The 26,841-nt window shown below is 42.1% G+C and overlaps 2 protein-coding genes and 2 long non-coding RNA genes across 7 annotated transcripts; 2 read left to right on the top strand and 2 right to left on the bottom strand.

Annotated features, from left to right (window-relative positions):
• Positions 1–405: 405 nt before the first annotated feature.
• gpn2 (GPN-loop GTPase 2) lies at positions 406–7,494 on the bottom strand. 4 transcript variants are annotated; one of them, XM_059954674.1, is made up of 6 exons: positions 7,422–7,494; positions 5,849–6,305; positions 3,327–3,483; positions 2,377–2,537; positions 1,166–1,296; positions 406–762 (listed from the first exon to the last, which is right to left on the bottom strand). In XM_059954674.1, exons 2-6 carry the CDS (start codon positions 6,263–6,265, stop codon positions 648–650), a joined length of 981 nt encoding a protein of 326 aa, XP_059810657.1. In that variant the 5' UTR covers positions 6,266–6,305; positions 7,422–7,494; the 3' UTR covers positions 406–647. The 4 variants fall into 4 exon arrangements, with proteins under 4 accessions (XP_059810657.1, XP_059810656.1, XP_059810655.1 ...); XM_059954673.1 differs by having other exon boundaries at positions 7,428–7,492; XM_059954672.1 differs by having other exon boundaries at positions 7,170–7,459.
• A 127-nt stretch (positions 7,495–7,621) lies between these two features.
• On the top strand, positions 7,622–9,050 carry LOC132383551 (uncharacterized). The gene is made up of 2 exons (XR_009508710.1): positions 7,622–8,231; positions 8,705–9,050. It is a non-coding gene; the product is annotated as an uncharacterized LOC132383551 (long non-coding RNA).
• A 2,279-nt stretch (positions 9,051–11,329) lies between these two features.
• On the bottom strand, positions 11,330–25,760 carry gpatch3 (G patch domain containing 3). Its single transcript, XM_059954670.1, has 7 exons — positions 23,925–25,760; positions 20,410–20,834; positions 19,720–19,891; positions 19,527–19,604; positions 16,872–16,993; positions 15,602–15,729; positions 11,330–13,976 (listed from the first exon to the last, which is right to left on the bottom strand). The coding sequence occupies exons 1-7, from the start codon at positions 24,379–24,381 to the stop codon at positions 13,772–13,774; spliced, it is 1,587 nt and encodes a 528-aa protein (XP_059810653.1). The 5' UTR covers positions 24,382–25,760; the 3' UTR covers positions 11,330–13,771.
• LOC132383549 (uncharacterized) lies at positions 13,977–15,088 on the top strand. The gene is made up of 2 exons (XR_009508709.1): positions 13,977–14,006; positions 14,110–15,088. It is a non-coding gene; the product is annotated as an uncharacterized LOC132383549 (long non-coding RNA).
• Positions 25,761–26,841: the final 1,081 nt, after the last annotated feature.

Here is a 26,841-nt window from a genome sequence, read left to right as displayed (position 1 = left end):
TTCCTGCTGCTGTCATTAAGGAATTTCTACATTCTCGCGTGACCACGTGGGTTTCCTCCGGGTGCTCTGGTTTCCTCCCTCAGTCCAAAGACACACCAGTTGGTAGGTTAACTGGTCATTGTGAATTGTCCCATGATTAGGCCAGGATTAAATCAGATGATTGCTGGACAGTGCAACATGAAGGGCCAGAAAGGTCTATTCTATTGTGCACTGGATAAAATTAAATTGCATATAGTAATATGGAATCTCATACAGTATAGAAGAACCTAGATTCCTTTAAAAGATTGATGCTAGAGGCTGCAAAGTAACCATGTAATCAACAGTAGTAAACCTGGCATGAATGATTCTGTAGATCTAGTGAATCTCTAAAAAGATGTCATGTTAATGATCTGGAGGAGCAGAACGTACAGAAACTAAATATCTTTATTAAATACAGTGAAAGGAGACAATAAACAGATCAAATTCACAAAAAAAACTTAAAAAAGAACATGCTGCCTGGTCTGCTTGGTTAAAAATGATCAGTAGGTGATCCCAAGCCCCAATTGCAATAAAGCTGAAAACAGCAACTCCTCCCACATCTGGAAGCAGCAAGCATGCTGTGAGCTATCCTCTTGGCCAGTCTCTCATCACAAAAGGGGTAGCTTCCATCAGTGAGTGGAATCACACTGTCTGGAATTTTGCATTCGGGTGTTAAACTGCCTCATCTCCTCCTCCATATCCTCTTCAACGGATCTTGTGTATTTCTCTTGGGCATCCATGGATCTATTTATAGCTAAGGAAAAAGATTTTGGAAATTCAGCAAATACACATTAATTAATCAATTAATTTTCCTTTCTTTGTGTATTTACACATTTTGTGGTCTTTTGCATATTGGTTGTTTTTCCCATCCTGTTGGGAGTGGTCGTTTGTTGCTTCTGTTGTGTTTCTCCTATTTTCTGTGAATGACTGCGAGAAAATGAATCTCGGGATTGTATATGGAGACATAAATGTACTTTGATAATAATTTTACTTTAAATAATTTAATGTATTAATTATAATGCTCACAGGAGCAATATAGAGGCAAGGAGCAGAAAGTGGAAGTGGGGAAAGGGAAAGGATAGAGACCAGATTGCCCTGCTGGTCTGACACACAACAGTCCCAAGTAAATTGTCTTTGAAAAGGATACTTGTTGAAATAGAAGTCTGCTCCCACTGCTGCAGACATCATAGCCTCCAAAGTTCTTTGCTCGGAGTTCCCAAAACAATATCCATTTGCTTTATCAACAGCTTTCATTACTTGCTTCATTGTTTCTTTATCCTATGGAAGAGATCAGGTCAATCTTTCAAATATCAATGTGCAGCTAATCGCCTTAAAGAAACATTTGATATATCCTCACACTGAAACCTAAAAATTCACTCAGCTCAGTATTATACTTTCTCATTACCATATCTGTGCTTCTCATTACAGCTATATATTTGCATATATCAAACCTGTGGATTAAATCCAAAATAAAACTATAGATTAGGAAAAATATTTAACAGTAAGGCGATATTTCAGTACAGGGAATTCTGATCAATGGTCATCAACTTGAAAAATTAACTGTGTATATGATATACTCAATCTTTCAGTTTTAATTTTTCTTTGCAAGCTATTCCCACCCCATATTTACTTTCCATATTCCTTACTTCTTAATACATTCACAGACTTTGACAAAATTCTATAGACTTATGGTGAAGAATATATTAACAGGCTGCATCACAGCCTGGCCTGGAAACCCCAATGCCCTGGAACAGAAAATCCTACAAAAAGTAGTGGACATGCCCAGTCCATCACGGATAAAGGCACCTGACCATTAAGCACAAACACGAAACATTGTTGTAGGAAAGCATCACTGAGGCCCCCACCATCCAGGTCATGCTCTCTTCTCACTGCTGCCACCAGGAAGCAGGTACAGGAACCTCAGAACTCACACCAATTCCCTTCAACCTATGGACTCACTTTCAAAGACTTACATTCCTTGATATATCTCATGCTCTCAATATTTACTGTCTTTTGCACATTGGTTGAACATCTAAGTTTCATTGATTCTATTATGATTATTTTATGGATTTATTGAATATGCTCACAAGACAATGAATCTCAAGGTTGTATGTGGAGACATATATGTACATTGATAATAAATTTACTTTGAACATACACTCAAGCCTATGACATAATCCCTCACAATCATAAAATGTGCTTTTTTGCACAATACATACCCATCATCACTCTATAAATCCTAGTACTTAATATGTGCCCAATAATCCCAATACCCGTTTCTTCAATCATCTGCAATATCCTCAAATAATAATTAACTCCTTGGTGCTGCTGGCGATCTGTTAGTGGACAGGCACTCACCTGCACATTAAGAGGGATAAAGGAGACCAGGCTGTAATCTTGAATCACTTCTACAAGCTTCTTGTTTAATTGTCGAAAGTTTTTGAAAAAAGGGTCTTTGACCAAGTGATCCAGCAGGTAAGAGAGATCCAATACTTCAGTGTAATATTCCATGTTAAATGCTTAAAAACACATAGTCAAAGTGAATGTTCACGTATGTGATAACCTTTTACTCCTGTGAAGTCACCTTCTCTATTACAACAGTTCACTGGTTCAATTTAATATCAGAGAATGTATACAGTATACAACATGAAATTCTTACTCTTCACATCCTCAAGTATCAGAGAATGTAAACAGTATACATCCTGAAATTCTTACTCTTCACAGTCATCCACGAATATCAGGGAATGTATATAGTATACATCCTGAAATTCTTACTCTTCACATCCACAAATATCAGGGAATGTATACAGGATACAAACTGAAATTCTTACTCTTTACAGACATCAATGAAACAGAAAAAAACCCAAAGAATGGTCAACAGAAAATGTTAGAACCCCAAAACCAGCCCCCCCAACCCCTGCACAGGCAGCAGCAAAAGCATCAACCTCCCACTGCCCGCCATGCAAACAACAGCAAAGCCCCTGCCCCCAGAGACCATGTCCATCCCAACACTTGGATAACTCAGACAGGCTCTCTCTCACTAGTGAGGGAGAGAGATATTGCTCCTGCAACAGCGACCAACAGCTCGTTGTTTCGATGTTACAGCGATGCATTTGTCATGAATCACATTGATATATAATTATTGAATTAACAGAAATCAATATATTCCTGATGGTCAGTAATCAATTTCAGAAATCAAAGGCTGAACTCTGGACCCAGAGTTAAACTCAAGGAGCACTTTACAGTTTGATATTAACTCCAGAGACAAGGTCCTTCCTACCGCAGGCTCAGGGGCCAAATAACCTTACCTAGTTTCCCAAACTTTTCGATAAGATCCATTTTGGAGAGGACGTTAACATGAGGCAGCTCCACGTGCAGCATCGTGGACAAGGATGTGCAAAGAACGGAGATAAACTTTGCTGGATCAGTGCAGTAATGAGAATCCACCAAGTGAACAGCTGTTAACTATAAGACAACAACACAGCATATTTACACAAGGTTAATACACCATTTCCTTACTGGGCTCAGTGTGCATTCCTAACTTCTGGGCCTCAAAGCACATTTCCCCAGGCTGATCCTTGTTCCCGTTTTGTGGGATCTTAAAGTTAAAGGCAAATTTCAAAGTAAATGTTGTTATCAAAGTACAGATATGACACCAGGTACAATGAGATTCATTTTCCTGTGGGCATACTCAGCAAATCTATAAAATAGTAACTATAACAGGATCAATAAAAGATCAACCAGAGTGCAGATAGCAATAAACTGTGCAAATAAATTGCACTAAATAACAAAAACTTGAGATAACGTGATAGAGTTCTTAAAGTGAGATCATTGGTTATGGGAACATCTCAATGGATGGGCAAGTGAGTGTAGTTATCCCCTTTTGTTCAAGAGCCTGATGGTTGAGGGGTAGTAACTGTTCATGAACCTGGTGGTGCAAGTCCTGAAGTTCTTGTACCTTCTACCTGATAGCAGCAGCAAGAAGACAGCATGATCTGGGTGGTGGCGATCTCTGATGATGTATCTGCTCTACAGTTTAAAAATAACCTAATTTCTTGTTATTTACTGACTACCAGCTTACTTGTAAACTGGCTGTGTATTACTGAGAGTATGTCTCTTGGTGCCTGGTGAGGTGGATTGCATTTGATGTCTAATACTGTTAAGTAGTGAAATATGATCGTTATTACACAACTGGGTTCAGGGCTGGGAAGACTAGGGAACAGGTTTCTGGCCAGATTCAGGGTCCTGACAGCTTCTATGTTTCAATGTATAATCTGGACTTACATGGAGGAGTTATAGATTGGTGAATGTCAGTGCAGCTTTTGTCACTGCCAATAGTCTTAATGCCATCTGTAATTTATGCTTTCCCCTCAGATCCATGCAGCTATCTTTTGCAAATCAGGACTTATTGTAATACATTTATATTTGGATTAGTTCACCACAAATACACATCCTCTCACATGTAAGCCAATTTATACTGAATGTGTAGTATTTGGAGACATTGGAAATTAATGACCTTGGCCAATGTAGGAACACAATTAAAATGAAAAATGAGCAATTATCTAAAATCCATTACTACCCAGAAATAGGTTAAACAGTCTGTAAAATTTATCCCCAACCTTTCCTCTAGCCTCGAAACCTCACTGATGAAGGGGCAAATAGGATGGTTGCCTTCATCAATCAGAGCACAGAATATAAATAGAGGGAAGTCTTGGTATAACTTTATTTATTGAGATACAGTGCGGAATAGACCCTTCCAGCCCACGAGCCCAGCAGAGTCCGATTTAACCTTAGCCTTCATCACGGGACAATTCACAATGACCAATTAACCTACCTAGGTGTGTCTTTGGACTGTGGGAAGAAACCGGAGCACCTGGAGGAAATCCACAGTGAGGACATACAGACTCCTTACAGACGACGTCAGAATTGAACTCAGATCGTTGATGGCCTCAGAGGCCAAGCTAGAATATTGTGTATTTCTGGTCAACCAGCCTACGGGAAAGACAGGATTGCACTGGAGAGGGAATAGAGGAGATTCTGGAATGTTATGTTTCAGTTATGAAGTGGACTTGTTTTCCTTGGAATGGAGGATGCTGAGTGGGGGGGATGGTTACACAAGCTATGTGTGGCATTCATCTGACAGGTAATAAGAAACTTGCCCCCATTGTAGAAGCACCTAAGACCAAAATGCTTAGGTTTAAAGTAAGAGATTTACAGAGCAGGTGTTCCCAACCTTGGGTCCACAGATGCCTTGGTCCATGGCATACAAGAAGGTTGGGATCCCCCGACCCAGAGGATGCCTGCTATCTAAAAAGCTGGTGGAAGCAAGTAGCTTCACAACTTCTCAGAAGTAACTCAATAAACAGTTAAATTACCAAGGCAGAGTAGATCACAGACTAGGTGCTGGTAAATGTGATTAGTATGGATCAGTCGGTGATAGTGGCCATAGGCATGGTGGACTCTCGGCCTGCTTCTGTGCGGTATGACTGCATAAGAACCCAGGAAATTGACTATAAACAGTGGGTCCTATACAACAAGTTTGACTGAACCAGGAACCACAAACCAAGCCTCTGGCCTTTAAACATCTGTTGCTTGAGGCCAGCTGCAATCTAACAGCCCTCTGGGTTGGGAAGGAAGGACTCGAGGGGCCGAACGGTCTACTTCTGCATCTATTGTCTATTGACATTGTGCTGAGAGGCAGAAGTGGTAATGGGCAGTGTCTGAGAACAGGAAAACAGCAACACTTCAGATATTTCAAGGTCATTTCTGAAGCTTTGGGTGTTTCCTCTACAGAAGCATTACCTGTCTGTTGCATACAATGTTAACTCACCCTGACATTCCATTTGGTTAATTGCGCAAGGATGTTTTTCACGGAACAGTTGTGCGTATACAGTTCCACCTGACCAGGACAGTCAAATAGGAAATAACAGTCTTTGAACTGTTCCAACTTGTCCTGCAGCCAATCCAGGTTTGCCTCCAAGTATTCCATGCAGTAAATAAGTCCTCCATTGGGGCCCAACCCAAGCCCATCCATAACATCGTCGAGTTTCACCAGTTCCGCAATGTCCACAGAACACTGGTAAGGAATGAGATCATTGGCGGGGTCAAGGTTCACCACTGCAACTTTGCGACCTAGCTTAGAAAGAAACTCTTGCATCCCTGCACAGTACGTGGTCTTCCCCGAACCAGGTGGCCCAATAACCACCTGGCCAAACATCACCATGGCATTCCTGGTTTCTTCTGCCATCCTACTTGGATCTCCAAGGATTCATTACAGCTCTACAGACCTGGAACAGGGAGAAGCTATTCAGAAGCTATCCAGCCAGTGTACATTGCTGACAGTGCAATAAATTGTGTAGTTGAAATAAAAAGCACATTCAAATTTTATTGTGACAATTTACCAGAAGGTACAATATCACAGTTGATACAATCAGGAATACACTGACTGAAAGGTAAATGGAAGCAGGGTCTAGCTGTATAAGTCTTGCACACAGTTGTCAGAGACACGACAGAAAAATGCCCTCAATATATGCCTAGCATTCCAAAACTGCATTACAGCTTTCCCCAAGACCAAATGTTTCTTCCACAAATATCTAGAATAACACTAAAGCAAAACAAAACTCCCAGGTATTTAGCAGATGAGACACAGGGAAACTGTCAACTTTTCAGATCAATAATAATTGGCCATTTAAGAGGATATTAAGAGGCAGACTTCTCAATTCAGAAAGAGGGTCATGAGCTTTGGAATTCCCTTCCTCAGATGGCCCGCCGTGGCTGCAGGACCTCTACTCCCTCAGGAGGCTAAAGAAATTCAGCATGACTTTTGACGGTCCCCAAGTTTTAAAGATAAACAAAGGCCAGCACCCATGCCAGACACTCTCTTCTCCCCCCTCCTATCGGGCAGAAGATACAAAAGCACTTTTCTCTAAAGCGGCAAAACTTTATTCCGTGTTTTTTTTCCCCTCTCAAAGTACCGACGTGATGACCTACAGAACGATATTTCCACTGTATCTCAGTACGTGGCAATAATAAACCGATTTAAATTTATATTCAAGGCAGATCAGCCGAGACCTCTGAATCCGGTACGGGGGAATAGAGGGAGAACGGGGAAGGAAGTGTGAAAGTGATGTTAAGTTCACTCCGTTTCTCACGTGCTGAGGCTGCTCTGTATTTTGTTTTTATCGTTGAGGAGCAGTGTTATCACTGGATACTGTACGGACTCCCAAGAGTTACTCGCCGCCCAGCTCGGCACCGGGAGCGGGCGTCCCGACTCACCGCCGCTCCGACAGATACCGGCTGCCGTCCCTCGGACTTCGGGAGACCAATCAAAGCGCCGGCGAGCCGGTTTACGGCCGCTTTTCCCCAAAGACAGCCTCTTCTACCGAAAGGCTTTCCAGACCCACCCGTACCGGCCAGAAGCCACCGGTCTACCGCTCCCTCTCCCCCGCCGGGACCAAGGCCGCAGGCTGTGCCGGCGCGACTGAGCATGCGCGGGCCGCGCTCCCGAGCATGCGCCGTTTTGACCGGGGACAGTGGTACCTGCACTGAGATGGCCGGAGTGGTCAGCAGGCAAGGCCAAAGCGTTTATAAGTACATCATGTATGTGTGTGTGAGGGAGAGAGAGAGAGAGAAAAACAGAACTAACATTGGAAAAAGTTAGAATATGCTTGCAGCATCTTTTTACCGGCGATTCCAACTCTTCCACATGTCAAATGAAATGTTCCTAATCTGAAGTGTTAATTCTTTTCCTCTCTCAGAAGTGGTTATTAGTTCTATCCATGGTACAACATTATACCGCTTTAAAAATCTTTATTTTGCAGTTACCTTGTTCGCATCGAGGATGCTGGACCTTTCAGACAGTAATTCAGGATGCAGCCAGAAACAGCTGCGGTCCAAGTGGTGGTTCCGACCCCATTCTCAAGGACGTTTAGGGTAGGGTGGTAAATAATGGGTATCATTGGAGCCTGTGCACTTCACTGGGGACAGTGTCCCCCCACCCATCTTTGTTCGGCAGAGCAATGGGCTCAGGGAATATATAAATATATTACATAATTATATCTCTGATAATCTTGTATGTGTGAGGATTAGGCCCCAAGCCGCGGTGTCGCCTGTTCACAGCTGCTGGGAGGGAGGCGTCGGCACCAGGGGGCAGTGTGGTGCAGCATCCAGCCTGCAGTTAGTTCTGCCCCCCCCTCCCCTCCTCGGGATGGCTGGTGAGTTTGATCTCATTATCAAGTGGCTGTATCTTTCTATCCTCTACATGTTATGTGTATTGTGTTTGTCTCGTTTGGCTGTATTCATATGTGGTGATTGACAATTAAACTTGAATAATGCCGGGGCTGTACATCTGCTAGAATATCGGTCTGAAATTACAATATGCTTGCAGCATTTGATAAACCTGATTCTGAATGTTTGTCAAGTACTGAATCCATAATGTTCTGATACAGAGATAAAGTGGGACTTCATCAATGGCTTTCTGAGAAATACACTGATTATCTTATTGTAATGTCCATCACTACAAAAGGACTGCAGTTTTGATAATGACCCTTTGAGGAGGGGAACAAATAGCTTTTGTTGTGTGCAATTTTTGCTGTTCAGTACAAGTGTGAAATTTGTGCTGTAGCTTCACCAGGCTGGTACCTTGAGGTATCTGTGTGTGATATTCTCTCTCACTCACTGCTCCTAGAGGAAGGTCCCTGGATTCGAATGGCGTCCCTCTCCCTCGATGCTGTTGGAGGATAGTGCTGAAGTCCTGGTGCTGCGGTTTGTGGATTGGAGACTGTAGTTCACGTTATGATGTGCTTCCGACGGTTGCTATTTTGGGTGATTTTGAATCAGGGTGGCCTGAGGAACACAAGCAGAATATGCCCGGACTCTTTTGATTTTGTGTTCTATATTGTGATTTGGTTTTTTTTGCACATGGTGGGGTTTGATGTCTTTCTTTTAACAGGTTCTGTGGTTTTCTTTGTGTCGTGGCTGTCTGTGGGGAAGTCGAATCTCAGAGTTTGACAATAAATGTACTTTGAATTGCATAGCTGTCCTTGTGTGCAATTTTTGCTGTTCAGCACAGGTGTGAAATCTGTTTGTATCTTCACCAGGCAGGTACCTCACCTTTTTAGGCACGTGGTGCTTTTTCTACCGTCCTCGTTGATCTTCCAGTTTGGCCATAATCATAAAGGGAAGGCTGTGCTGAGCTGTTTAGTCCCTGGTTCTGGTATTGCTCATGGCTTTTTTTGCCCACTATGGTTAAAAGTTTGTTTGGTCATTGTTACATTACTCTTTGTGTGTCACTGATTATGCAAATTGGCTGTTGTTCTTCCATTACAACAGTGACGGTAAGACATGGTTTACAGTTAAGTATCCCAATTGCTAACTCTTAGAATCTATATTCTATTCCAAATTCTGGGCTGAGGTTACCAGGTTGACTGGTTCCTGGCAGCACAAACTAAATACCTGAAGTCTGATTAAAGATTATTGCCCTGAGAAGTTAACTATTCTTCTTTTCACGGGCTTAATGTATTGATCATTTTTTAATTGACCATATTATTTTAACTTGGGTAACAAATTTTAGTAAACTTCTAGAATACAGTTTTAATTTATAATGTATATTTTACTAGCTGAGTATTCTTTTATTTTGCTTGAAAACTAATGTATTTTAAGATTAAACACGAGGAAATCTGCAGATGCTGGAAATTCAAGCAACACACACAAAATGCTGGTGGAACACAGCAGGCCAGGCAGCATCTATAAGGAGAAGCACTGTCGACGTTTTGGACCGAGACCCTTTCTACCAGCATTTTGTGCATGTTTTATTTTAAGATTAGTTTTTTTTTGAGAATAAGGTGAGTGGGAATGTAACGACTCATTCGTTATGTGTCGTGTCATACAATGTGGCCAGTCACGGTCTTTCCACGACCACAATTGTTCTTGGCAGTATTTTCTACAGAAGTGGTTTGCCGTTGCCTTCTTCTGGGCAGTGTCTTTACAAGACAGGTGACCCCAGCCATTACCAATACTCTTCAGAGATAGTCTGCCTGGTGTCAGTGGTCGTATATCCAGGGCTTGTGATATGCAGCAGCTACTCTCATGGTTTCACGTGACCCTGCTCAGGGGCTAAGCACCTTGTCCGCGGGTGAGCTGCAGGCTAGCGGAGGGAAGGAGAAACTTAAACCTCCTTGGGTAGATTTGCATCTCCACCCCACCACCCTGGAAATGTATTAAGTCTTGCAAAACTTACCAGAATTGCAGATCTTAATTTGTGATTTATTTAATTTTTTTTTGAGCAAGTAGTTGCAAGAAAAAGTTTGTGAACCCTTTGCATTTACTTGTTTTTCTGCATTAATTAGTCATAAAATGTTTTTGTTGTTGGGGAGCAGTGGTTTCCTCTGTGGTGTCCTTCCACAAACACCATTCTTGTTCAGTATTTTTCTTACAGTGGACACCTGAACAGAGACTTTAGCAAGTTCTATAGATTTCTGCAGGTCTTTTGCTGTTACCCTTGGGTTCCTTTTTACTTCTTCAGCATTGCACATTGTGCTCTTGGTGTGATCTTTACAGGATGCCCACTTCTAGGGGGAGTAGCGAGATTACTGAAGTTCCTCCATTTGTAAACAATTTCTCTTACGGTGGACTGATGAACACTCAGGTCTTTAGAAATGCTTTTGTAGCCTTTTCTGGCTCCATGCAAGTAGTTGCAATAAGAAGTTCTTTTAAGGTCCCCTGGAAGTTACTTTGATTGAGGCATGGTGCACTTAAAGAGATCTTTCTTAAGAAGAGCAGGCTCTGTCAGTAACCTGACTTTGTCTTTTATAGGGCAGGGTACCTCTACAATCCATTACTCCAATCTCATTTCATTGATTGGAGCACCTAGATTTTGTAGAAGGCAATACCCCAGAGGTTCACATACTTCTTGAATCTAGTCTGTGATTGTTTAAATGGTGTACTCAGTATTAATGGGAAGTACAATTGTTTGTGTGTTATTAGTTTAAGCAGATTGTGTTTGTCTATTATTGTGACTTAGATGAAGATCACATTTTATGAGTAATTAATGCAGAAAACCAGGTAATTGCAAAGGGTTCACAAACTTTTTCTTGCAACTGGAAGAATTACCAATATGTAGCATAGGAAAGGAACCGCTCATTGCTGTGTGTATTCATCTCTAGCTGAACACCAGATTCAGTTGTTTACATGTAATACTTAAATTATAATCAATATTCATAAAGAAATGCAAGGACTAACCGATGCAATAATCAGTAAAGTATTTTGAAATATGTGACAGCAAGAATTCAATTCCTTATATTAACTTTAATTAAATATTTATTTAAATAAAACATTTTAAAAAATTGTATGCAAAATATTCTTTTTACAATTAAAAATATCAATATATAAAGTTCTTATTTACATAGAAAAAGGCTCTAAGTACAATAGTATTCTCACAGTAAGAATGTGCATGTAGTTCTAGGATCTCTCCTCATGATGATATAGGATCCATTTTAAGTAAATAAGATACTTAGTGGCAGTTCATCTGCTGGAGGAACTCAGCCGATTGAGCAGCACCCCTGGTGCAAAACAATTGTTGAATTGTCTCCTCCCTCCCTCCCTCCCACCCACCCCCATGTAACTGTGAGACCCGCTGAGTTCCTCCAGCAGACTGTTCATTGCTCCAGTTCCCAGCGTATGTAGTCTCTTGTGTCTTCAAGATATGAAATATTATGATTGTACCTCAAATCATTCACTGTAATTCTATAAGCTTTCCTAAAAGCGTCCACGTTCATTGGATTGTTTTGGGGAAGTTGCAAAAACATGTTAAGGAGAGCTTCACCCACATCTGTGGTCTGGGATCTGCAGACATGTGACAACCTGCATTCTGGTGCAAGGTGAATTAGGGACACATTTTAAGGATCTTTTTGGGATTAGAAGGGATGTGGTATTTAATAATCCTTAGTCCTCCAGTAAGATGAAAGACGAATTGAATTGGGGCAGTACGGTAGCGTAGTGGTTAGCACAATGCTTTACAGTACAAGCCACCCAGGTTCAATTCCCGACACTGCCTGTATGGAGTTTGTATGTACTCCCTGTTACTGCATGGGTTTCCTCTGTTCCAGTTTCTTCCCACAGTCCCAAGATTTACTGGTTGGTAGGTAATTGTAAATTGTGGTTACAATTTGTAATAGGTAATTTGTAAATTTGTAATTTAAATTGTGTGATAAGGTTAAATTTGTGGGTTCAAAGGGCCGGGAGGACCTATTCTGCGCTGTATATATAGTGCAATAAGTAGATTCAGATTCCTTCCCAAGAACACTGGAGAACATAATATACATTAGTTTTGGAGGCAAAGCGTCTTGTAAGTATTAGTAATGGGACAGAAATATTGAGAACTTATTACCAGAAGCTGCAAGAATGGTACATTGGAGATCCAGCAGTTGTAGGAAATTATGCACTAGTACAGAATGTATGGTAGATATAATATTGTGGAAGTGGCCATTTCCATGGTATATGCAGTCTAATTATACAAGAAACTGGTAATTTAATCAAATCAAATTGTTCAGACTGGGGGCAAATTAAGTCAAAAGGAACCATCAGGAATTTGATCCATTCTTTGGGATAAAACTGAAAAGCCACATTACCCACTATTGTGCAAATCCATACTACTACAGTCCACACTAAGTGGCGCGGTTCACCCACCAGAAAATTATTTCGTAAAATCTTTGGCAGGGAAAGCTGTTGGCCCCCTGCTCAAACACAATGTTGCAAGCAAGAACAGATAACAAGTAATTAAGTGAATAGAAGGCGTACAACTGGAAGTGACATTCTGCTTTGACTCCATCACTAACAGGCAGGCGGTGGGGAATGCCACATCTCTGGATAACGTGTGTGAGCATGGTATCCAGTCATCAGCAATGCGATGCTGTCACAGCTCGGGGCATTAGAGCTTGGAGGTCAATTATGACTTCTTCTATAAAGAGTCTGTACATCCTCGTGGAATGCAGATTCTTCTTCCCCCCCACCCCACACCACCCCGGTTTGGGGTGAGGGTCCCAGACTTCAACTAGGGGAGGCCTGTCTGACAATTCTTATTATGCAAAGGGTTGCATTAAAGACTGCAGTTGCATGAGCAACAGAGTTAAAGGCTGAGCCTGAACTCCATAAACACAAGAGATTCTGCAGATGTTGGAAATCCACAGCAACACACAAAATGCCGGAGGATGTCAGGAGGTCAGGCAGCATCTATGGAAATGAATAAACATGAGTTGTTCTCAAATGCCCCTATTCTGGTGTTGTACTCAACCCTCAAATAGGAAACAGGGTACCTTGAAACAAAGACCTTTACTTCCTTTTTCTTTTTGCTAACCGTACTTCCTGATCTTGACAGATACCGCATGAAAACAGGTCCACTGTATCCACATTAACCATCAACTGCCCATTTTACTCAAATCCTTCATTTGAGTAAATTAAGTTTTTATTCTACCCACATTCTCTTTAACTCCAACCCCATCCCCAGGGACTTACCCATTACTTTGACCTGCTAATCTGCACATCTTTGGATGTGAGAGGAAACCCACAAGGTCACAGGAACAATGTGCAAATCTCCACACAGACAGCATCTGAGGTCAGGACTGAAGCTGGATATCCGGTGGAGTGAGGCAGTGATTACTAGCTCCTTGCTACATCTGTTTTTTAAAAAAAAACAGAATCTAGTATCATTATTCACAAAACTAGACTCCACTTGTAGGTGTAGAAAGCCACTGCTGAGTTACTGTGCGTAGTTTCCAGGTTCTTTGGCTTTAACAAACTTTATGTCCTCTCTGTACTTCATGCTGGTCACTGGCTGTCTCCGGAGCAAGCTGTCACCTTGGTCTATCTCCTCAGGTTCGTCATACACAGTTGAAATCAGGTGACTGGTCTGTCGATATGGTTTCTTCACTGGCTGAAAATTCTGAATTTTTTCTCCATGATATCTGCAGAGTTAGAGCAGGAAAGGAACATCAGTAAGGAAATTCAAATTAATCACATATCATTCGTTTGTTATGTGCCATGTTGTATGACGCATCTTTCCATGACTATAACCATTCTTGGCAAATTCTTCCACAGAAGTGGTTTGCCATTGCCTTCATCTGGGCAGTGTCTTTTCAAGACGGGTGAGCCCAGCCAGTATCAATACTCTTCAGAGATTGTCTGCCTGGCATCAGTGGTCGCATAACCAGGACTTATGATCTGCACCAGCTGCTCATATGACCATCCACCATCTGCTCCCGTGGCTTCATGTGACCTTGGTTGGAGGCTAAGCAGGTGCTACACCTTGCCCAAGGGTGACCTGCAGGCTAACAGAGGGAAGGAGCGCCTTGTACTTCACTTGGTAGAGAAGTATCTCCACCCCACCACCCAAAATCATTGATAGCTAATATATAATTTCAGGTGATACCATAGCAATATCTCTGTTGTAGATTAAAATTCCATCTCCACACTGAGTCAGTAAGTACAGTGGATAGCACTCTTGACAAGTCAGAAATTGAAAGGTTTATCAGTGCTACTCTAGAGATTTGAGCAAAAAAAGGACTGCACTAAGACATAAAAGTTCTTTGTCTCTTTCACCAGCTTTACCACAAGCTCTTCTGAGGCAAGAACATCATCCAGCGGGCTTGCTATTTCAGAGTGGAGGGATTATTGGAAGAAAAATAGAAAGTTCAACACTGTTGAAATTTAGTGGTGAATTAATAAATTCTTTTTTTGTCAGCGCACTGGTTATGGTCCAGAGGCTCACATTTCACAGCCACGTCATTCAGCAGGCAGTGCCAAACAAAATTCTCAGCACTGCTTCTCCCAGACATTCAGCACTAGACCCAGTACTGGAAGCATGAATAATATCCGAGTCCACTGCACTCACAAACAAGTGGGTGAAGGAATATTGTCATGTATGGGGTGAAAGGTACCATAGAGCCAATGATGTCCAAACACTCAGCTCAACAACTGCAGTAGGACAAGGTAGCTAGAGTGCCTAAGAATTTTCGCACAGTACTGTCGTAATTTTATATATTCCACTGTGCTGCTGCTGCTAAAAAAAAAAATCAAATTTCATGATATATATGAGTGATGATAAGCCAGATTCTGATATGGGCCTCTATTGTGGGCTGAGAGTAGGAAGGAGGCAGGGAGAGGGGAATCATGGTTAGGAAAGGGGGAAGGGAGAGGGGAGGGAGCGGGAAGTATCAAAGACATTCTGTAATGATCATTAAACTGATTGTTTGGTATCAAATGATCTTGCCTAGTGTCTCAGGGCTGGGTGTGTCTACAACAGTGCTACCCCCCTCTCCTGGCAGAAGTTCTCTGCCACCTGTCCCACATCCCTCCGGCACTCCACTTTTGCCATTCCGAACATCATCTGTTCCTGCCAGATTTACAAAGTTGCTGTCCACTCCACATTGACAAATACAGTACTGTACAAAAGTCCACAGGCACCACAGCTATATTTACTTCTGCACAATACTGTATACAGTGAGGACATTATCATTTATAGAAGATTCTTTGTTACTAATTCTATAGAGAAACCACCAGCTCGATACGAAAAGCCACTTGCGTAACCTACCCGAATCCTCGCTTACACTTTGGATGCTGCCCGTCATTGTCCAGAGCATCAGCCAACCCAGAGTTGCTACAGCCGAGGCCTTGACCATCCCTCCATCCCTGCCGTTCCATCACTTTCCTGCCAATTCCCTGCAAGAGAAGGAGAAGGAACACATTGATCCACATAACCTGACGAATGGAAATGACTGAGACAAGAGAATAAACAGATTCAATAACCACGTTTGCCCCTGTCAAAGCACAGGATGCACTAAATGAAGCAGGAATCTGTGGCGAGAAGATTCCAGAGCCACAGCACTTTCAGCATCAACTCATGACGGACTTACACAGAGGACCTTGGGTCAATAGATTAAAAATAGCACTGTATTGTTCAAAGTACACATGAATCACCAAACACAACCCTGAGATTTACTGAGTATGCCCACAAGACAGTGAATCTATAGAATAATAACCATAACAGAACCAATGGAAGACCTCCCAATTGGGTATTCAAGCAGAGGGTAGAAGACAACAAATTGTGCAAATCCAAAAAGAAGGAATAGTAATAAATAAGCAATAAATACTGTGAACATGAGATGATGAATCCTTGAAAGGGAGTCCATTGGTTGTACTGCTTACAACAGCCATAACCCAAGAGCAAGAAGAAAACACTACAGCAGAACTAATGGAGCACTGCAGTTATGCAGAGACCGACAACAAAGCCACACCCGAGCCACTTCTGCTCGGGACCACACAAGAAATCACAAAACAATTTTCTGAGAATTAGCAGGGAGCTTTCAAAATATTTCACCCGGCATTCGCTTCTCCAAACTAGTAGGACATTTCTCTCTTTTCCTGTCTGTGGAGTTGAGTGTAAAATTGACAATGAGTTAGAAAGGTACATTCTTGCTATGAGGTTTAATGGTAGCCTCTTGTTCCTTTCCATATGGTGGGTATGAGAAAAACCATATTAAGAGAAATAATTATTGTAGTAGCTTAGATTCAGAGCGAATCTATTGTATTTAAGGTGACTGTACAAATTATCTTGGAAAACCACAGCTGATCACGTGGCTCATATGAACAGAGAGCTCCAGGCCAGGGGTTCCCAATCTGGGGTTCACAGATCCCTTGTTTAATGGTATCGGTCCTTGGCCAATGGATCTTTGCTATATTAGGAAGGTAACATAAACACCAATTCAGAACACACGCTCAATTTAAAACACACATTTAAACAAGAGAATCTGTTTTATCAATAAATGTTGTTTTAAGTCTACTACTGTAGGAGACTTGCTTACCTTGGTGTATCGCTCAAAGCCTCCAATACGAGGGGACTGCACAGATGTGTTCTCAAGACCCTCCCTCAGCCGTTGTTCCAGCCTCATCTGCACATAGTCCTGGGAATCTTTATCACCTCCATCTGTGGAAAGTTCAAAAGAAATTTACTTCACAGTTGTTTCTGCAGAACTTGATCAGAAAATCAATCAACACCAAAACCTCTGAGCAGTTGTAACATCCGTGAAGAATGGAATCCTTCCAGTGACACAGTCAGTAGAGAAGCTTCCTCACAGTGCGTTTGACCACAGACGCTGCCTGTTTATTTTTGTTTATTGACATACAGCACGGAATAGGCCCTTCGAGCTGTGCCACCCAGCAATCCCCAGTTTGACCATCACGGGACAACATACAGTGACCAATTAACCTACCAAACAGTACGACTTTGGGCTGCAGGAAGAAACTGGAGCACCCGAAGGAAATCCACATAGTTGGGGGAGAACGTACAAACTTCTTAGAGACAGTGGCAGGAATTGAACCCGTGTTGTTGGTGCTGTAAAGTCTTGCGCTAACCACTACACTACACGCCGTGCCTTATTTTCTCCTTGGAATCACATGGATATCCTCTGGGTGCTTTGCTTTCTCCCATATCCCAATGATCAACGTGTGGGTGGCTAAATGGCCACTATATATTGCAGGTGAGTGAGAGATTTTGGAGGGTAGGGGGAATATTGATGGGAATATAGAGAGAATGAAAATTGGGATGAATATATTAGTGTAAATGGGCAGAACTCCACCATGGACAGTCCCAAACCTGGTTGCAAAAGCAGGAGGGTTGGGCACGGGTCTAGCAACCCCATCCTGTACAAAACCCAGTGCCACAGAAATGCCAACAGAAGCTCCAAAGACCTCATTCCTGGGAGAGGAAGGATCTTCACCTACAAGACGCATAGATGGGCTACACCTGGACTTGAAAGACAGACCCAGGCCGAGGGGTCTCGAGTGATGGGCTTAAGAAGTAGTAAATTGATGGCTAATGGTCAGTTTGTAAACTATAGCCAGTTTACATGTTTGTTTCTCACTGAGTGTGTCTGAGGGATCATTACAAACTTTCACCATTCATATCAAGGGAAAGTAGAAACTTGTAATATTGCAAAGCACAAAACACAGACTTTGAATTTTATCCCTGAACACTGCATGAAAGAACCCTATTGTATAAGGCATTACAAGAGGTTCTAATCCCTGCTGCACACAGAAGGAAGCAGACCACGAAGTGCCATTCCACCACTCTTCCCTCTAAGCTGTGTGGGTGAGTGGCCACACAACAACTGGAATGTTCCCGTGCACACTGCCTTTGCTGCCACACAGCTGGACAGTCAAGTTAAAGTTTACTAAACATGAACAACCTTCTTTTCTGTACTGTATTTCATTATATCCTTCAATAAATTAAAAATTATTTGATATTTCAATTTTCATTCTAAGTATCCATAGTATACATACTACAAAAATTGCCACACAGTTTTCAGGGCATGTGAAAAATTTCCTGTTCAGAGCAATGGTTAGCTCATGCGGCCGTAATAAAAAAGGGGACATTGCATTCCACAGACAAAAGGGCAGACGAGCACTGATGTCCTGTTCCAGTGGCCCTACAGCTCGTGCAGTATGTGCAGCAAAGTTCAAATATTATCAAAGTACCTATATGTCACCATATACAACTCTGAGATTCATTTTCCTGCGGGTATACTCAACAAACCTATAGGATAATAGTTATAACAGAATCAATGAAAGACCGCACAACTGCTGCGTTCAACCAGAGTGCAGAAGACAAGTATGCTCATACAAAAAGAAGAAACACTAATAATAATAATAAATAAATAAGCAATAAATATTGAGGACACGCGATGAAGAGTCCTTGAAAGTGAGTCCAATGGTTGTGTGGACTTTTCAATAATGGGGCAAGTGAAGTTGAGAGAAGTTCTTCCCTTTTGGTTCAAAAGCAGGATCTCCAGCCAGTGCCGCACTTCACATGATTAACAGCCACAGTCATGATGTGCCATACTAGACAGGACTAGTTCCTCCAGCCCAATTAATACCACACAATGCACACATGCGCACCAAGCAACATAGTTTTTCATAGCCTGTATTGTGCACTCGAGAAGAAGACCCTAAAGTATGCACTATTCTGTACCCTGCATAGAAATGGTATAGTTCACATTGCCCTTACAACATCTTGCTGCATCTGGTATTTCGCACAATCTGTACCGGACTGCAGAGAACAAACTAACTATAGACATGCAATCTAAAGCACACTGCAAATGGCAAATTTGCTAGCCACTGCACACTGCTGCAGTCCCTAAGTAACCATACACGTAGCCACTACACCTGTGTCGGTCACTAAACACCTGACAAGGTGCAGTGCTCAATAAGTCTACACAAACAGGAATTTTAGGCTCAGTTTCCACAATATCATTCTCTTAGGTTCCTTTAATTTGATCCAGTTTCCTTTTCACATTTCTGAATGTTGTGCATTTATACTCAATTCATTAACGCAGATGATAGTTTATTTAACAATTGAATCAGGTTAACTGTTGTATTTGCAAAGGTCTACAAAAGGAATCATGCGTATAAAATTCAAAGTTCCAATTACAAATCAAACAGATGAGAGATGTATAAATTACCTTGCCTTCCCGGTTGCCCTTTGTTGTAGTATACACTCATATCGACATCCCAGTCATCTGCCGTCTCCTCATCAAAATCTGAAATATAGAGCAAAAGTCAACCCTAAACAAATCAACCATCAATGCCTACCCACAACATGCCCTGGTCTCAACTACTGAAGTCTTCTGACCAAAAATAACAAGCATGTCCCACCTGTTTTCTCTTGCCAAAACTGTGCATCTGTATAAAATACCAGGCCGGAACCTCCTTTCTCCCATTTTAGCTCAATTTCTTCCTCAAACAGTCGCTCCTTTGTCCGATCCTGGGTTGTAACATCCTCATACAATGCTTCGTGTCGCTCCCATTCCTCACACTCATCGTCATCCTGGAAATAAACAAAGTAATGTCACCGTTGGATGAGAACTTGCATTTGTATTTGTACATCCTCCCCATGGAATGCGTAGGTTTTCTCCCAGTGCTCTGGTTTCCTGCCACAGTCCAAAGGTTAGCAGGTTAATTGGTCGCTGTAAATTGTCCCGTGATTAGGCTGGGGTTGAACCGAGGGTTACTGGGCAGTACAGCTCAAAGGGTTGGAAGGGCCTATTCTGTGCTATATCCCCAAAATAAAATTAACTTTCCTGTGGCTAACTACTGTTGAAATATCCCTACCAGGGAAGATAGGGTGCCAAAATTAAGAACTACTAACAGTGCTCAGTTTCCAAGTAGAAGGCTCTGTTCGGACTCCTGCACTGCAATTAGCAATGGTGATAGGTTCCTCAACTGAAGCTGAGGCAAAGGCCGAGCTCCACCTACCCCAAGGACGTCCCTTGGGGTTATCAGGGTGCAATGGTCCTCCTTCACTATGGATTCTCAACTCACTTACGACATGAAAATGCTACTTACATCCTCAGAACAGGACTCCTCTTCCTCTTCACTTCTCTTTGGAGATTTCTCATGCACTGCCTCTTGCAGCTCCAGGAAGGGAGGAGTTGAATCTGGCTGTTGGTTCTCTTCTGCTGCTTCAGTTTCAGTCCTTCCTTCAACCTGCCTTGAGGTTGAATTCTGGTACAGGAAAGGAACATTCCCATAACGCCTATTAGAGCTTGTCTTGGGGAACTTCAAACAGAGCTTGGTGATGACACGGGGAGGTAGACGACAAGTTTGGATCAATTCGAGGAAGACCCTCAGCGGCGTTCCCACATTCCCATTGGGCATTACTGCTGGAGGGTTTAGTTCTGCCAATCTGGACAGATCTTCAGTTGTGAATGTTTCACTCAGGGCTCTTCGACTCCGAAGCTCCTTTCTTGTTTTGTATGAAATGTCCGAATCTGTTTAACAGAGAGAAAAAACAATGAGAATACAAGACACTCTGGATGCTGGAATCTGAAGAACTGGGGGCAACTCAGTAGATCAAGCAGTACCAATATGAGGAAAGAAATTATTGATGTTTCAGATTGAAACCTGCATTGGGACTCAACAATAACCTTTCACAGAAGAAATCGGAATAGCATTAAGATCCACACATGCAAACGTGCCCAGTGCCACACTCCCACCCCTTCCACCTTGACTTTCATTACTCGTCAGCTTCCGCATCCCAATCCCAATATAACTTTTGTCCTCAGTCTTCTCTAACATTCCTGCCATCGTACTTCTTCTTTACTTCTATTACATTCTTCCTATGTTCTTCCTCTTTACACCTTGTGGCACATCTTTAGTATTTTTGTTTATTTTTTCAGCAGATGATGGTGGTAATTCACAGTAAGTACAAGAAACACTTGATCCCAACATAGATGGAAAGTGTGCAAGAAGCCAGCCAGATTCGAACCCAGGACCATTTGCCTAGAAGTCTAGTGCTGATGCCACTACACCACCAGCCATCTTACTTCTACTATACTTTTGTTCTTCACCATTAACCCCTGCTGCCCTTTAATACCACCTGCCTTCATTCTTTCACAAATGCAAAAAGAATGTGCAATATGCTTTCTTCTTGTCTCTGCCGTCAGGAAGGAGGTGCAGGAGCCTCAGGATCCACACCACCAGGTCCAGGAACAGTAATTACCACTCAACCATCAGCCTCTTCAACCAGTGGGGATAACTTCACTCGGCCTATCACTGAACTGTTCCCACAACCTATGAACTCACTTTTAAGGACGTTTCATTTCATGATCTTGATACTTATTACTTTTTTCCTTTCCTTTTTGTATTTGCATAGTTTGGCGTCTTCTGTACGTTGGTTGTCTATTGGGTGTGGTCTTTCATTGATACTATTGTTTTCTTGTATTGACAGTGAATTACCACCATGTGCTATGTCATATGACATCATCATTACGTGCCATGTCAAATAACATGGGTGATCATGACCATGATGCTCTTGGCAAGTTTTTCTGCAGAAGTGGTTTACCATTGCCTTCTTCTGTGCTGGGTCTTTACAAGACGAGTGAGCCCAGCCATTATCAATACTCTTCAGAGACTGTCTGCCTGGCGTCAGTGTCACATAACCAGGACTTGTGATCTGCACCTGTTGCTCATACGACCATCCACCACCTGCGCCCATGGCCTAACGTGACTATGATCAGGGGGTGGCGGGGGGGGGAGGTTTAAGCGGTGCTACACCTTGCCCAAGGGTGGCCTGCAGGCTAGCAGAGGGAAGGAGTGCCTCACACCTTCTTTGAATTGAATTGACTATTACTTACATCCTCCATATACGAATAAAAATCTTTACGTTTAAATGTGCAATTTGTAGTAATTTGTAACAAATAGTATGTACAATAGTCAATATAACATAGAAATACATATCTTTGCCCTGCCACCTATTACTGGGAATGCCCATAAGAAAATGAATCTCAGTGTTGTATATGGTGACTTATAAACACTTTGATAAAAATTTACTTTGAACTTTGAGGTAAGGCAGCATCACTGAAGAGGAAAGCTGAGATTTTTTTTCTAGTTAATGATTCACCTTTCTTTTTCATTCCCTTGTGTTCTCGATCCTATTTCAAAGTGCTCCTCTCTCACAGACACTCCCATTCTAATATTTTATGTCTGACAATGTCTTCCGGAGGTGCTGCCTCAAGAAGGTGCAGCTATCAAGGATATGCACCATCCAGGTCAAGCCTTCTTGCTGCTGCCTTGAAACAGAAAGTACAGAAACACCAAGTTTCACACGACCAGGCTCAGGAACAACGATTCCCTCACAATCATCAGGTTTTTGAACTGAGACACAAGTGACTGCAGACGCTGGAAACTGGAGCAAAAATTCACTGGAGGAACTCAGTAGGTCGAGCAACATCTGTGTAAGGAAAGGAGATGTTGATGCTTCATGTTAAAACCCTGTATGTATCTGGACGTTTTGAACTGACCCACCCAACCTTAATCTTACCTAAGTAACAGAACACTACAGACCAACTGTCACTACGATAGACTTGTCTCTATCTTGTTTTTCAGTCTTCCCCAAAAACTTATATAGATGTACCGTGGAGAGCATTCTGACAGGCTGCATCACTATCTGGTATTGGGGGGGTGGGGGGGGGGGGGAAGGAGGAAGAGACTATTGCACAGGACCAAAAGGAGCTGCAGAAGGTTGTAAATCTAATCAGCTCCATCTTGGGTACTAGCCTACAAAGTACCCAGGACATTTTCAAGGAGTGTTGTTTCAGAAAGGCAGCTTCTGTTATTAAGGACCTCTACCACCCTGGGTGTGCCCTTTTCTCATTGTTACCACGAGGTAGGAGGTACAGAAGCCTGAAGGCACCCACTCAGCGATTCAGGTACAGCTTCTTCCTCTCTGCCATCCGATTCCTAAATGGACATTGAACCCATGAACGCTACCTCACTTTTTTTGATATATTTTTACATGATTTTTAATCTATTCAATATACATATACTGTAATTGATTTACTTATTATTTTTTCTTCTATATTATGTATTGCATTGAACTGCTGCTGCTAAGTTAACAAATTTCACAACACATGCTGGTGATAATAAACCTGATTCTGATTTTCTCTTCACTGTATTGTATAATTTATGTGTTGTCCGAACATATGACAATATGTTCACAAGGCAATAAAGGGAACCCAGGAATCATCAGGCTCTTAAACCCAAGGAATCACTTGCCCCATCACTGAACTGTTCCCACAACCTATGAATTCACTTTCAAGGACTCTTCATCATGTTCTCGATATTTATTACTTATTTATTTACATTATTATCTCTTTGTATTTGTACAGTTTGTTGTCTTCTGTACACTGGCTGAACGACCAAGTTGGGCGGTCTTTCATCGAATCTGTTCAGGTTATTTCTATTGGTTTATTGAGTATGCCCACAAGAAAATGAATCATAGGATTGTATATGATGACGTTATATACACTTTGATATTAACTTACTCTGGACTCTCACAGTGATTCTGACTCCGTACTCACCTGGCACCTCCCCGACTCTGACGATGTGGATGTGGCAGAGTCCCCGCAGCGAGTCCCCGGCCCTGTCGACCCACTGGCTGCCGTCGTACATTCGCAGGAACTGCGGGGCCCGCTCGGCCGACAGCCTCACCACGCAACAGCAGGTCAGTGCCTGGTCCTGCCCTTCTCGCCCTGAGCCCTGGTGCCGCTGCCGCTCGGGCCGATGCCGGTAGTGAAAGCAGCTGAAGCCGCCGCTCTCGGTGAACTGTGAGAAGTACTGGCGGAGATCGGCAGCGCGGAGCTGCTGCGGAATGTTCCTCACCACAGCATAAACACAGGCTTTGTTCGCCATCTTGCAGACGGGCAATCTAGAGCATGCGCACGAGCCGTTTGGAGTGAAAGGTCGAGTTCGCCATGTTTGATAATGGCAGATTGTAACAGGAGTGAAATTATTGCGCAGTTTCAACATCCCAAACATTTTTATTTTAATTTGTGCAATTTTCCGTCTAAACTTTTATTATGTCAAGTTTACAGCATATTGCTCCGAACGACTGCTTAAGCTTCACATAAGTACAATGGTATCTGTTTTATTATTTCGTACATTATAATTGCTTAATAATTGTAAATTGTTATTGTACCCTGTATGTATTATTATTCTGCACTTTATTATTAGTTAGGTCTTCACACTGCTGTGTGTCTTTAAATGTTGTTGTAACGAAAGAATTTCCCACTCGGAATCATAAAGTAATTATTAATAATAATTTCCACAAGGGGACGTGGCAAAACGGGATGAAACTGAAGAATTGCCAGAATACAATTAGGGTTTAGAGAATTAACATGAATTTTGATAGAACAACTGGGAAGAAATTAATTAATTTGGCAAATAAAGAGTCATGGATTTGAAACAAAAAATTAAAGGGCAAGGGGAAATGCATAATTTCATGCATGCATGTGACGTTCAAATGTTATGCAATCATTTCTCCCCAGTGCTACAATCTGCCAATATCAAATTAATCATTTTTATTGCAAAATTCACTTTCTAATTTTTAAGTTCCAGTTGGCCTGGCATCTTCCCTTTTCTTTAACACTCTGTAACCTTAGATATCCCTGCATCTCTAACTCTGGCCTTTCCGTCTCCAATTTTAATTGCGCCATTTTTGGTGACAGTACAGTACTCTCAGCCCCCTTGTCCCTGTGCTTATAAATTAATTCCCTGAATCTGACTGCGATATAAATATGTATGTATGTGTGTTTGTGTATATATATGTGTGTGTGTGCGCGCGTGTATATATATATCCTCTCTCCACTTTCCCTCCCTTCATTTAAAGTGCTGCTTATAACCTCAAAACAGTTTGACCAAATTTGTTGTTGAATTTAATTTAATAACTCGCCTGTGAGGTGCCTCGGGCTGTTTTGCGACTTTAAAGAATCTTTAGAAATAAGGGTTCTACTTTGCCTACATTCTTTGAAGATAAGGGTCTGATCAACAGCAATGTATACAAGGCTTTTGGTATTCTTTTTAAACTTTTGTAAGAAAATAGACGATACCGTCCGCATTTGATCAGTCTGGAGCAGTGACAATCTAAGGGTTTTGTGCAAAGAACTTCAGTTTGAGGAAATATAACAAACATCCCAAAAATACAGATGCTAGAAATCTAAAATAGAAGCAGAAAATACGGGAAATTGTTGTGTATTTAATATTTAAGTAATATTTGTCATCTTGCAAATATAATTTTTGATTAAGCATTCTTTGGTGTTTATATAATAATTATGGGTTATAGGTATAAAAACGTGTGAATTGCATACGTCATGACGCTACCACGTGATATGTGCGCGCCGCGCTCTGTCGGCGCTTGTTTTCCTTTGAGTTAGTTGACAGATTTGAAGTTAGAAAATATAAACACGAGAAAGTCTGCAGATGCTGGAAGTCCAAGGAAACACTCACACAAAATGCTGGAGGAACTCAGCAGGTCAGGCAGTCGACGTTTAGGGCAGGACTGGGGAGAAGGGGGAACGATAATTAGAATTGCATTAATGCAAAACTCAAAAGTTCCACTTTTCCACTCAATTTTGTCACCTTCACATTTTACTCTTCCCTCTCTGATACTATTGATCTCCACAGGATGGACTAGCCACCAGCATCCACGACAAGCGCACCACCTCCCACAGCCACCTTGATTGTACAGGTACATCTGCTGATGAAACCTCCCGCAAGAACTGTTCCATTCACCCAATTCCTCCTCCTCCATCGTTTTTGTTCTGATAATGAGACATTCCACACAGATGCCTGTGAGATGGTTTCCGTCTTTAACCATGGCTTCTCCTCTACCAGATTACACAGAGCTCTTGGCCACACCTCATCTGTTTCTCACCTCTGCTCTCACCCCTTCTCCCTTTCTACAGAGTAAGTTTAACTTCCACGGCACCAGTCTCTGTATTTGACCTTTCATCTTTTGCACTTTCCACCACCCCCAGCAGGATTCCACCGTGAGACACACATTCCCCTCCCTCTCAGCATTTCATAGGGAATTGCTTCTTGATTCCTGCCATGGCCTGTAAGGAATTTGTATGTTCTCCCTGTGACCCACGTGGGTTTCCTCCAGGTGCTCTGGTTTCCTCCCAGATTCCAAAGACGTACAACTAGGATTAGGGTTAGTAAATTGTGGGTGTGCAGTGTCGTTGTCTAAAGCGTTGACTGACCCAAGCACAACTCTCGCAGAATTGATTTGACGCAAATGACACATCTCATCGTATGTTTCAAAGTGTATAGGTTTTATTCTTTTACGGCATTATCCTGTGCAACCACAGGAGGTGTCCTCTGGTCCTTTTGCTTTTTCCCCACTCTTCAGGATTTTTTTATTTGGATAAGGTATTCACAAGTATTACACAAACTTTTATTACATATAAAACCTTTTCCATTTTTATATATGTATAGATC

Source organism: Hypanus sabinus, chromosome 30, assembly GCF_030144855.1.
Source record: "Hypanus sabinus isolate sHypSab1 chromosome 30, sHypSab1.hap1, whole genome shotgun sequence".
In the NCBI taxonomy this organism is placed as follows: Eukaryota; Metazoa; Chordata; class Chondrichthyes; order Myliobatiformes; family Dasyatidae; genus Hypanus; species Hypanus sabinus.
Note: the sequence above shows the minus strand (reverse complement) of the source record. Positions and strands in the feature narration are given on the sequence as shown.

Bases quoted from the DNA above. Each gene is read 5' to 3' on its own strand.
- gpn2 (XM_059954674.1), bottom strand. From the start codon at position 6,265: ATGGCAGAAGAAACCAGGAATGCCATGGTGATGTTTGGCCAGGTGGTT. The intron at 2,538-3,326 runs GTAAGGTTATTT...TGTGTTTTTAAG, and splicing joins CGAAAAGTTTGGGAAACTAG to CATTTAACATGGAATATTAC. The intron at 763-1,165 runs GTATCCTTTTCA...AGCTATAAATAG, and splicing joins GCAGACTTCTATTTCAACAA to ATCCATGGATGCCCAAGAGA.
- gpatch3 (XM_059954670.1), bottom strand. From the start codon at position 24,381: ATGTTTGGGATGTTGAAACTGCGCAATAATTTCACTCCTGTTACAATC. The intron at 20,835-23,924 runs GTGAGTACGGAG...TCTGTTAAACAG, and splicing joins CAGAGTCGGGGAGGTGCCAG to ATTCGGACATTTCATACAAA. The intron at 19,605-19,719 runs GTGGGACATGCT...TCTATATTTCAG, and splicing joins GTTTTGGCAAGAGAAAACAG to ATTTTGATGAGGAGACGGCA.